The sequence below is a fragment of the Schistocerca americana genome, chromosome 1 (assembly GCF_021461395.2).
Source record: "Schistocerca americana isolate TAMUIC-IGC-003095 chromosome 1, iqSchAmer2.1, whole genome shotgun sequence".
NCBI lineage: Eukaryota > Metazoa > Arthropoda > Insecta > Orthoptera > Acrididae > Schistocerca > Schistocerca americana.
Genome location: NC_060119.1, coordinates 1156318673 through 1156332305, shown reverse-complemented (window position 1 = coordinate 1156332305; position 13633 = coordinate 1156318673). Strand labels below are relative to the sequence as shown.

Below are 13633 nucleotides of genomic sequence, written 5' to 3'. Positions count from 1 at the left end.
TATTTATTTTTTTATTATTTATTTATTATTGTCGTGTTAAAATTTAGGGGACTTCTAATATCGAAGATATTAGATGTGAGTCACATCACATATTTCAATACGTTAAATCGTAAGTTTTGAAAATTGGAACACATCACCATAGCACTAGCATAAGGAAAGTCTCTTCCTTTTCCACAGTACCACGGGCTGAGTCCAATCGAGCTGCGCAAAGTGGACCTTCAAATAGTAAACCAAGAGGAATGCGAGGCAGTGTGGAATAACCAGGGCTACGCTGTCCACCCTACGCAGATCTGTACTGCTCGTTTCGAGGATGTAAACTACGACTCCTGTAAAGTAAGTAAATAGCAGGCTGATTGCGAAAAGTATATGTGTGTGAGGAACACACACGAGGTAGCTCGTGGGTCGATGTAGAAATATACCAGCTTGTCTCTGTTGGTTGACTTCTTACCATACCGTTGGATTCGGTCACAGCATTTAAACTTAGCGGGAAAAATAGTAATCTATATTCCTCAAACAGATCATTGGTAGTTTAGGAGCTCTGTCGACAGTCTTTAACTGGTACCAAGTTGGCAAATGACTCCCCTCTCATTTCAGTGAAGTGGAGACGTGACAGAATGACAGAATCGATTCCTCATATTTGGACGTGTCTGTGACGACACGGTGTTTGCAAGGAGTGGTGTGTTGCTGGCAGCACGTTTTACATGGCATATGAATAATGGCCGTAAAATAGTCGTAACTGACAAGGAATGAAGGTGTCGCGGCATGTCAATGACACTCGCTTTTACAGTCGACAGGAATTGCTCGTGTCATTGAACCCAGGTTCATCTCGACTAGTTTAAGACGGAACATTGCGAAGGGAACCACATGCAATAATCATCTGATAACCACCTCGCAACGGGCCATTGTTCACAGCGGCAGGCAAAGCTGCTCGTGTTCAATGAGTGAAACAATGAAGGAACGGAGCAGTAGGCGTCTGTGTGTATTTAGTGAAGCATAGTTTTACTTCTGTTTAAATGATGCAAGGTGATGGGTGTACCGATGACCCGCTGGGGCTCTTAATCAACAGTATGTGGAGGGCTGCTTGTGTGGTCTCTTGGCAGTGTTTTTCGTACCATGAAGTGCTCCTATCTGTCTAAGTTACCGTGAACATATACCAAGATTTTCATTTCAACATTCTCAGTAGACAAGTGTAGTCCTTCGCTGTGACATGATATTTATTAATTTAACCCGATCTGATTACGACCATCAGCCGCGTCTTATTTTGGGCCAGGGTATAACGCAGTGCCTTTGTTACATCATAGTTGCTTGAGAAACAACTGACAAATAGTGTTAAAATGATTTGAGTGTGCTGGCCAGAGTGGCCGAGCGGTTCTAGCGCTACAGTCTGGAACCGCGCAACCGCTACGGTCGCAGGTTCGAACGCTGTCTCGGGCATGGATGTGTGTGATGTCCTTAGGTTAGTTAGATTTAAGTAGTTCTAAGTTCTAGGGGACTGATGACCTCAGAAGTTAAGTCCCATAGTGCTCAGAGCCATTTGAACCATTTTGATTTGAGTGTCTATAGTAACAATGTGAGTAAATAGCACTGACTATGAACTAATAAAGTCAATACTGGCAGTACCTCTACTATTAATTCTGCTGCCACTAATAATAACAACAATAATAATAGTAGTACTGATAGTGACAAATATAAAAAGGAATTTATATGTGTCCAAGATGGATGTTTCCTGATATAGCGAGTTCTGGAGAAAGGAAATTTAAGGAGACTGTACCAGCTAAGAATACTCGGAAATGAGAAAGATTTGGCTGCAAAAAAGGAAGTACAAGGGTAACGAGTGCGCACAGGAACAATGTTAATTATTATTGTTACTTTAGTAGATATGCCAAATAATTATCATCCGAAGCTGAATACATTATTCAGTTTACTAATATAATGCAGGAGGCTATTCCACAGTCAGTTCCCTGCTACTGATAAGGACTTCGAGAAAGTAGCGAAGTAATGTACCTGAGACAGAAAGGATTTTGCTCTGACTGGAATGAGTGTTCCTCCCATATTGTTCAGACAGGAACGTTAAAGTCACGGAGAGGTATGAGGGACAGTATACATTGATAAGACAGCACTGAAGACAGAAGGTGTCGAAATCTCTACACTTGTCTGCACCAAGCCAGGATAGTTATACTTATTGCTTCAAGATTTTTGTTTCAGCTCTTTAACGATTAGTTTATAATTTATAGGGTGAGTTTCGGATTTTTTCTGTGAGTGAAAGGCTATTCGATCCCTCACAGGGAAGTAGTGAGACCGGGGAGCACGGCGGCGACCGGTTTGGTCAGCAGATGGCTTTCAGCTTGTCTCAAAAGCGGGGAACGGCAGCCTCCTGGGAGGCACTCCGTTGTCGCGGAGTCGTCCTGTTTCCCAAAATATTACTGTGATTACATCCAGGTGCTAATATGTTGCGACAAGTGCACTGTCATCGGCCTCCAAAGCGTTCCCCCTGTAGCAGTTAAGACCGCAAAATTTACCTTTCTGCCTGCATGTCAAACAGAGCCCTCTACAGGTGCGATCCTATCCATGTGAAAAATTTCGTTGCTTTCCGTCGAATTATAGACTGTCCAATCCAAGCATCGCCCACGACGTGATGCCCCAGTCATGGTGTGAACTGATGGTCAACACCAGCTTGGGAGTCCCCTCCTGGAGTTGCGAATGGGGGACTGGTCCAGAATCTTTTGCCAATGGAGAAATCATCACGACACTTCTTCAGTTACAGGCCCTATATCCTGTGGATACGCACTATGTGTCTTCAGTGCAGTGGTTTCTATTGCCCTCTGCATCCTCACGCCGTTGATCGTTCTTCCGTCTTTAGGGGCAGTTTCCAACTCCAAGAGCAAGAGAATGGCCTGAACATCTGCCCGCTCCTCTGTCCTCTTTCACAACGTCGTTGGCAGACGGAGGGTGACTTCTTATGCCGGAAGTCTTCGGCCGCCATTTCTGATGATTTTCATTCAATATTTAAGCGGTGGTGGGGTTGAACTCGGGATCAAAGACGTTTTGATTGCTAATCAAAGATACTACATCTATACCACCGGTGCACTCTTAGTTACTGCTGTTCGTCGTGCGATGTAAATTACTACCACTCAGACATTGAGGTATGACCACAAGTCACGTAAAGCGGGTTATAACCACGAATCGTGTAGACTTTGGGTTGCACATTATCACATAAGGGTACATCTAGTTACGTTTCGTTGTTTATGACTCTGTACTTATATATTACGATGTTGCAAATTATTTATATACATTTATTCGTTACTTATTCCGTGACTTCATACTGGATGCTTATTACATCCAACGTAGATATCGACCACCACGTCACGTTAGGACGTTACAGTGTTCCGTGTTTCTTTCTTTTTATTTTATGTCAACTGAACACGTTAATGGTGTACATGTTATCAGTATCCTTTACACTACCGATATCCTACTTTGTTCTAGTGGCTCTATATGTATTTCTTGTAGGGCCATATCTGTGTATAATTTAATTACACTTACTTTCATATTCTATTGATATCACTATATTAACAATTATTTGCATACACTTATTCATTGCTTAATTTATGGTCTTATACTAGTAGCTTATTACACCAAATTTAGACATCGAGCACAATATTACGTTAGCACCTAGACCTTGTATTCTACTGTTGTTTGTCTACTGTACTGTGATTGTTAGTCTATACGGCGTTTTAAAAATGCAATATTTTAGTTCAAATGGCTCTGAGCACTATGGGACTTAACATCTGAAGTCATCAGTCCCCTAGATCTTAGAAGTACTTAAACCTAACTAACCTGTCTGAGGCAGGATTCGAACCTGCGACCGTAGCGGTCGTGCAGTTCCAAAATGTAGCGCCTAGAACCACTCTGCCACCCCGGCGGGCTAATATTTTAGTTGTTCCCTTTAGTTACCTACATACACCTTGGCACGTACTTCATTTTTTCTATATTCTCAGCATCTAAACCTCGAGTTATCTTCTGTAAGCTTATTCAGTGACAATATGCACTGATGAGCCAAAACACTATGACCACCTGTTTAATACCTTGTTTTTCCATCTTTGGAACGAAATACATCACTGATTCTGGATGTCGGTGATCCGACGATTTAGTGCTCCGGTCGTGGAGGTATCTGACATTAGATGTCTACGCACAAGTCATGTAATTCGTGTAAACAAAGGGCCGCTGATCTGCGTACGTGGACATGGCATCTGATGGCAACCCAGATGGGTTCTACAGGATTTCCATGAGACGAATCTGACCGCTGAGACGTCAACGTGAGGTCGCTATAATATTGCTCAAACGACTTTAGCACGGTTCTGGCTCTGAAGCACGGGAAGTTATACTGGTAAAAGATCACCTTCGGGGAAGACATCAAGCACGAAGGGATGGAGGTGGTTCGCAGCTGTGGCGCGCTGTACGTTTCGAGTCGTCGTTCACCTCGATGACGGCGTTTGTGGAGACGACCAACCACCTAGTGTAGCATAAATGTAATTCGCCCGGAGAGCCGATACGTTTCCATTGATCGGCGTTGAAACTTGATTGTCCGGTGCCCACTGCAATCGTAATTGGCGAGTCGTGGGGTCAACGTTTAAACAGATAGTGATGGTCTGCTTCAGAGCTCAATGTTCAACAATGTACGATGAACGGTGTGCTCCGAAACATTTGTGCGTGCACCAGCATTTTGCTCTTTCGGTAGAGGTGCCACAGATCACCACCTCCCCTACTTTACAGAGAAGACAAGCCTCCGAACCCCGCGTTCTGTGAAGAGTTGTGGACGTCCAACCATTTAGCGCCTAGTGGTAGTTTCGCTGTCCTTCTACCTCTTTCCGTAGATGCTCAGGACGGTAGCACGTGAACACTGGACCAGTTTCGCCATTTTCCATATATTTCTTCACAGGCCCAGCGTAATAATAATCTGCCCTTCGCAAAGCCATTTACCTCAATGAATTTACCAACTTGCAGCCCGTATCTTCGCTAATGTGATCCCCATTCATGCTGTAAGTAGGCTGTTTATGTTTTCTTATTGGCAACGTTACGTAGCGCTCAATATGAAAATCACTGGCTGTGCTGTGTGCAGTCTGTGGCTAGTTTGCATTGTTGTCTGCCATTGTAGTGTTTGGCAGCGGCAGCTGGCTGTGAACAGCGCGTAGCGTTGAGCAGTTGGAGGTGAGCCGCCAGCAGTGGTGGATGTGGAGAGAGAGATGGCGGAGTTTTGAAATTTTTCATGAACTGCTATATTTATATATGATGATATCAAGGTAAATACATTGTTTGTTCTCTATTAATATCTTTGATTTGCTAACTATCCCTATCAGTAGTTAGTGCCTTCCATAGTTTGAATCTTTTATTTAGCTGGCAGTAGTGGCGCTCGCTGTATTGCAGTAGCTTGAGCAGCGAAGGTTTTTGTGAGATAAGTGATTTGTGAAAGGTATAGTTTAATGTTAGTCAGGGCCATTCTTTTGTAGGCAATTTTAAAAGTCAGATTGCGTTGCGCTAACAAAATATTGTGTGTCAGGTTAAGCACAGTCGTGTATAATTGTTCTAAAGGGGAAGTCTCGAGTGTATAAATTGTTCAAAGGGGACGTTTCATATGTCGACCCTTAGCCTAGGATACCTCACTGGAATCTTCTGATTTTTTCTTGTAGTTTGTGTATTTAGTGTAGCTTTTGTTTATTGCTAGCGCGTAACTGTAGAGAGAATCTCCTTTGTAGTTGCAGTCTTTCATTGTTGTACTGTAAAACAGTTGTGGCATGCATGTAGATTTGCACCAAGTATTTCGCAGCTGCAATTAACTAGATATTATTTTCAGTGCTATATTAATGTGTTCTCTTATTTTTGCTATTCAAATTGTGATTTTCTGTGTTATCGTGTGAAATATTGTGACAATAATGGCGTGTGAAAAACGTAACACTAGGCTCCAAACTAAATTGAGAAATAATAGTGACGACGAGCGTAGCTTATCGGCGCCGCCGAGTAATGAATTAAGTAATGTTCAAAGTAGTAATTTGGTAACTGTGCACAGGGAAATGGAGCGGGCGTCAAATAATGGTGTAGACAGTGAAACAGGTAGTGAACAGGGAAGCATTATCGATCGATCGGTCGGCAACAGCTCGCCTCAGGAATCCGAAATGACAAGACACAATTTTGCAAATACTGTAGATTCAGGTTTTGCGTCCTCACCGTTTTCTCAAATAAGTCAAGACACATTTTCAGCTTGTCAAAATGTGAATGTTGCCGGTGCAAATGCACTGCTGAAAAGAGTAGAGGAACAGATTCCAGACACTAATGCATTGTTATTACAACTAATGCAACAAATGGAACAAAATCAGAGACAAACACAGCAACAGTTAGACACAGTGGAACAAAATCAGAGACAAACACAGCAAAAGCTGCAACAGTTAGACACAATGGAACAAAATCTTCGGAAGTTAGACACCACACTTGAACAAACACGTGAAGATTTAACTACTGAGTTACATAACATTGAATCGAAATGTCAAAAAGTGTGTAATGACGTAAAAACACAAATTTGTGAGCATTTTCAGCCTATTTTTTCGCGGCATGAAAATGCATTACAGAATCACGAAGCAGCCATAAAAGAACTGCAAAGTATTGTTCATGAAAATCATGAGACCTTGTGGGCTAAAATTGACTCAGTTGCATCTACCGATTCGGTTACGCAACTTGCAAGAACTCAGGAAAACTTAAAGGACACAGTAGATACCCTGAAAATTGGTTCAGAAAGACACATGGAGGAAATAAGTACACTATCGGAGAAAGTAGCCGAACTTTCGGATCAGGTCACTAACTTATCTACAAAGGTAGATGATGATCTGAATGACACAAGACCCGTAGCCTTCACTGACACAGAAGAGTATGAACAAATAAGAAAATTCAAACAAAATCAAAATCAAATCAATACACAGTACAAAAGAGAAATCCGGGAAGTACAAGATCAGTTGGCACAAGTAGTACAAGAATTACGTATTTCAGAGGACACTCGCGCTCCAACACGGGAAGAGGGACTTAGAAATACGGAAAAGCCGCAAAATAATAACACAGGGCATTTCGGAAGTTATGAAAGAAATTGGCAATGTGCACCGAATTTTGAGATGGAACGGCCGACACGACCTAACAATGACCGATATGCGACTCGCCGACATGATGATTTTGACTATAAGCTGTTCATTACTACACGTAAATTCAAAACATTTAAGAATTCTGGCAACGACATTCATCCACAAGCATGGCTCCATCAATTCTCTCATTGTTTTCCTCCCAACTGGTCGTTGGAACACAGATTAGAATTTATGTGTGGCTACTTGGAGAATGAACCAGCTGTAAGAATGCGATCGGTAATTCACGATTGCCACAGTGAAGGAGAGTTTTACCATGCCTTCCTCTCAGCATATTGGTCTCAAGCCACACAAGACCGTGTAAAACATAGCATCATAATGATGAAACGTTTCGAACAATCTGAATTTTCCAGTCTTATGAAATATTTTGAAGACATGTTGCATAAGAATCAGTATCTTTCAAACCCATACAGCCCCTCAGAACTCATCCGCATTTGCTTAATCAAACTGCCTGAACATTTACGACATATTATTTTGGCAGGACGTTGCAAAGACGAAATTGAAGCATTTCAGGGACTCTTACAAGAATTAGAAATTGACACTGACAATCGCGGAACGCGAAACCAGGAACACAACAATTACAGGTCACATCCGTCGCAAATCCGCGATGAAAGAAGTAATAACTGGACACGACAAGGCTATTCTCACAACACAAATCGTGACCAAAATAGACACCACCCGTATGACAACCGTTGGCAGAGTAGTAATAACTACAGGGAAAGATCACCTCTCCGTGGTAATGACTATCACAGAGACAATCAGAGAAACAGACAATATGGGAACCAAAATAAATATTATCAGGGGAGACAGAATAACTTTAGACGCAACGGTCCAGCGCGCAGTTTCGATTCAGGGAGAAATTCTCCACCACGTGACCGACAAGAAAGAAACTATGGCATCTACCGACATGACGACAGACGATATGATCGTAACGACAGACCTGAATTGCATCAGAACTGGCGGGATTCAAACAGAGCAGGGCCCTCTCGTCAAGGCGAATTTGTAGAAGTTAGGTCTCCAAACCCCAATAACGACGCGCGCCAACAAAGAGACAATAGGCAATGACTCACACTGCTGGCAGCCACAAAACATACTTATGAAACTGACGACGCAGCTGCCGTAGCTAGTAATTACGTAAAAATGGAAGACATTAGGGACATCTTACTCCAGGAACACGACATAAAACATAACAACATTGCATATCCTGTGATTCACATTACAGTAAATGACGTAAAATTTACGGCAGTACTTGACTCTGGCAGTCCCATTTCAGTAATCAGTGAAACAGCCTTTAGCAAATGCAACAAATCGAACGATTGCCCCACACTTCCGTTACGTAAGATTAAATTACAAGGTGCAATCTTTGGAAAAAGTGTAGATGTACGCCAACAAACCAACTTAGAATTCTTTTGTCAAAGCCACAGCTTCTCTACGAACTTTCTTATTGTTCCATTATTGTCGACGGAAATTATATTGGGAGTAGACTTTTTGAATGAATTCAAAGCAATCTTAAACTTTCACGATGCTGAAATAACTTTAGAAAAAGAAGGTAAGTCAATAGCTTTGAAATTTGAAGACTGGCTCTCAAACCATGATGAGGAAATTAATCGGCTTTACCTTCTGTTAGACAACAGTTCGGAATTTTCTACGGAACTAGACACTAACAATCACTCTGCAAGTACTGACAGGGATGACATCGACGGCATATTTGAAATTAATGAGTTAATTCAGAATAAAATTCAAACAATTGAGAATTGTAATGACACTGATAGGCAGGACCTTTTTGAGATTTTACAAGCACATTCCACAGTTTTTACTCATAAAAAAGGGAACAATCAAGGGATTTCAATACCAATTTCGTGTTCGTGAGCATACTAAATTTTGTGTTAGACCATATGTAATTCCAGCACATTATAGGGACCGTGTTAGAACAGAAATACAATCTATGCTCGACGAGGGCATTATTGAGCCTGCAGTAAGCTCATACAACAATCCATTACATGTTGTTGAGAAGAAAAATGGATCGATCAGGCTTGTCTTAGATTCGAGACAAATCAATACTATCATTATTCCTGAAACAGACAGGCCGCAGACGATGGAAGAACTTCTTCAAAATTTTAATGGTGTAAAAGTGTTGTCTTCCATTGATCTCAGATCCAGCTTTTATCAGATCGAACTTCATCCAGAATGTAGAAAATACACAGCTTTCCTTTGTTTCGGCGTTTGTTATCAGTTTCGGAAACTTCCTTTTGGTTTGAACATTTCTTCAGCAGCATTCATTCGCGGGCTAAATTCGATATTACCTGAGTTCTTAAAACGTCACATCACCTTATATGTGGACGATATTCTAATAGCGGAAGCTTCATGGGAACAACATAATCGCATCCTCAACAGTTTGTTACATATTTTTGCAGAATCTGGAATTACAGTTAACTTGGAAAAGTCTGAATTCGGTAGGTCAAAGGTGAAGTTTTTGGGACATATTATTTCTTCTGAAGGCATTCAGCCGGATCCTGATAAGTTAGAAGCAATCAGAGCCATTCCAGTTCCATCCACAAAAAGACAAGTCCGCAGTTTTCTAGGTCTCGTAAATTTTTACCGTCGTTTTCTGAATATGCAAATTCTTGTTACACCAAAACTTTGTTCTCTCACTGGAAAAAATACTATTTGGAACTGGGACGAACAAGCACAATTGGAATTCAATTCTTTGAAAGAAGCGTTACTTCACGCGCCAATCTTAGCTCATCCAGATCTGTCACAAGATTTCTGCCTTAGCACGGATTCTTCTAAAGTCGGTCTTGGTGCCCATTTATTTCAAGAAGCCATAGAAAATGACACTACCGTTCAGAAAACCATTGCTTTTGCTAGCCGAGTGCTAACAAAATCTGAAAAAAATTATTCCATTACTGAATTAGAAGCTTTAGCTATCGTTTGGGCATTTAACAAATTCCGTTTCTTTCTTTCTGGTAAGCACGTAAAAGTATACAGTGATCATCGTGCATTACAATTTCTTATGTCTTCAAAATTAAATCATGATAGGTTAAAACGTTGGGCATTGTTTCTGCAAGAATTCCGCTTCACAATAGTCTACATTCCCGGCAAGGAGAACATTGTTGCGGACGCACTGTCACGCGCACCGGCTGGGCTTGAGAAAAGTAACACAGAAGGCAACCTCGAGAAAAATTTCAGTATTCTTTACATTCAGAAAGTCGCCTTTGAAAACTTCATCACCACATCTTTAAAGGACATTGCTCATGAACAAGATAAAGATCCGATTTGGAAAGACATCAAGAGCAAACGGCATGAAAAGACACACACACAGATTCGGCATTATTATCTGGTTAGAAACAACATACTGTTCAAACGCTGCACTGTTGATGACAAGCTATGGGTACTTTGCATTCCTGACGATTTTGTTAATAAGCTCATTTGGTACATTCATTTCAGCTACGCACATTTTGGTCCACGAAAATGTTATCATATTCTTCGAACGACTTGTTATTTTAACAATATGGAAAAAAGAATTCGAAGAGTCTTGTCTATTTGTAAACTTTGTCAAAAGGCGAAACCATCCACTGTCTCACATCGTGCTCCGTTGTTTCCTATTATTCCTTCTAAATTAAAAGAATTTGCGGCTGTTGATCTCTTGGGACCGCTTGTCAGAACATCTAATGGATTTTCGTACGTTCTAGTCGCTGTTGAACTTACTTCAAAATTTGTTTCTTTCACACCGTTACGTAAAGCCACTGGACGGTCTGTATCCAACGCCTTTGTTAAAAATTTCTTACGTGAAGTTGGACACGTTAGTAAAGTCATTTCAGATAACGGACCGCAATTCAGATCTGCTGTTTGGTCACGCATGCTTCGCAACCATAAAATCAAACCTGTTTTTATTTCATTGTACTCACCACATTGTAACCCCTCCGAACGGATTATGAAAGAAATCAATAAGCTTTGTAGACTTTATTGTCACAGAAAGCATCAGCATTGGGACAGATATTTACACTTATTTCAAAACGTGCTGAATGAAATGCCTCACGACTCCACTGCTTTACCACCTACTCTTGTACTGAAGAATGAAGAACCACCGAACAGAATCAGAGAGCTTGTACCTTTCCTGAATACACGTAAACTTCGACACAAAGACATAATTGATTTGGCTCTTAAAAATATAAAATCTGCAGCAGACAAAAGGAGAAAACTACACGGTAAAGCAAATGCAAAGAAGTTGTATATTGGTCAGAAAGTTCTCATTAAAGCTCATTCATTGTCACATAAGAAGAAACACTTGAGTCACAAATTCTTTCTAGTTTACAATGGACCTTACAGAATCCGACGTATACCACATGATAATTGCGTTGAAGTTGAAACTCTGCGTACTAGGAAGAGTAAAGGTTTACACCACATTTCACATGTAAAACCGTTTATTGAAAGATAATCTGCTTTTTAACTTAGTCTTTGTCATAAAATTTTTCGCTTCACATTACTAATATGCTTTGTCAGACTTAGAATCTGTTAACATTCAACAATGTTTGAAGTTAAATATCCAATCCAGAACCAAGAGAACTTATTTAAACAGAAATGACGAATGCATTGTTATAGTGAACAGACGTCACAGTGTTATTGTGTGTGTACATTCTTGCTTGTTAGTTGCACGATTACGTAACGACTATCAGGCTTACATACTTAGGACACATACTGGTACTGCTAATGAGATTTTAATGCAACTTTTGGTTTACTTGAAAATACATTCTGGGTTTAAAGTACTTTCTGTGAGATACCAGAGGACACAGTGGTTAGTTTATGTGACAGCTACACGATTTTTATCACGACGCTACTAATGAGTGACAATTTACAATGTTACTTTTGCAGTGTATCTGTTTTATATCTGCACAGTTTTCTGAATTCTTCTGGAAAGAAAAACATGTTTTAGTAGTAACTTTTGTGGTATAGCAACAATGAGACAGCTTTTTCGTGGCACAACAATACGTTACTGTACAGTACTTTCTTCATCACGCCAATAAGCATAATAACTACGATATCTATACGCAAAGCATTTCACTTTTGTTTATCATAAGGTAAGTACATTGGCTTCTGCAGAACTTAGCTTTCGGAGGAAAATAACTACGACACTTCCACAGAGATTATCTTACAACAAGATGCACATTTAGCGCTACAGGACACGCATTTCAGTGATCAATTTTATACTTAAAACATTTAATTTTAAAGATTTTTGAATTACAAAGAAAGTTTTCCGTGATATATTTCATTTCATTGCTGTAATCTGTAACACCTGAGGGTATAATTACATAAATCCTCAGGGGGGTACACGCCTACTTTGTGTACCATGTGTGTGGCAGCCACAAGGAACCCTAGCTAATATGGTATTTGCTTATACAACTTTGCACATCGGTACCTTATTTCTCTAACACACAAATTACACAGCTATCTGATTATTTAACTGAGAGAGACAAACATTTATTTTACTACATCAGTGACACATGTTTACGCAATTATACAGTTGGATAACTTCACACTTATGAAACTGTATTTTGTCTGTACTTTGAAAACTGTTCATATTTTTTTTTGGAATCATTGTGATACTATGAGAGCTTTGAATGATGTATTTGGTATGAGATCATGATTTTTAAAGTACGTTTGAGGCAGCTGACACTTTTGACATGAGCAGAGAATTTTTTTAGGCTTAGAAATTATTGGAGGAAGTTACGACGATTTTGAGATTTGACTGAGGTGTTATGATGTTATTATTACGACGACGATGTGTATTATGTTGTTGAGGAATGTTTATTATGCTACGTATTTCTCATGATGAAATATTGAAGAAGTGTCGACGAATATGTATATGTATAATGAGGTAAGGAATAATGAGTAGTGTTTAGGGACTCTGATTTATGAAAAGGTTGTTGGAAACCAAGAATCGTTCTTTAAGAGTTATGAAATGTGTGTGTATATGCATGAATGTATCACAATGCCACTGAAAATTTTTTTGGACACTGTTATATTTATAGGGTTTTGTTTCTACAGATTTGCAACGCTAATTCTTGACCTGTGAAATATTTTTATATGAGACTACCACGGTAGCAGAATCTCCTGTCGTAAATATTTCCGTACGAAAGTTAAGTGACCACCTGCACGTAATGCGTCGCGGGCACCCAGCTGTGTCAGACGCCTGGAGAAAAAGCCATTATTGCGAGCCCTTTTCAGCGGCACAGGTAGCACAAAAAAAAAGGGGAGGCCATTATCCTCGGAAATATTCTTACATCTGCAAACCTGATAATGACAAGTGTCTTTCTACGAGAATTGAGAGCTACTGACTTACGAAATGCCACATAGCTATTGAATGATGTTTTTATGCTTTGGTTTGCGTAATTGCTTATTTCATTTGATATCTGGTTTCCAGCTGTGTTGCAGCATTGCTTTTATAAAATGAAATGCAT

At 40.2% G+C, this 13633-nt stretch overlaps 1 protein-coding gene across 1 annotated transcript in view; it reads left to right on the top strand.

Moving 5' to 3' along the window:
• LOC124597519 (mite allergen Der f 3-like) overlaps window positions 1-13633 on the top strand; it is a 79887-nt gene that overhangs the window by 57301 nt on the left and 8953 nt on the right. The window contains exon 6 of the mRNA XM_047135942.1: window positions 178-333. Within this exon, the coding sequence (XP_046991898.1) occupies window positions 178-333 (156 nt within the window). The remainder of the gene's footprint in view (window positions 1-177; window positions 334-13633) is intronic.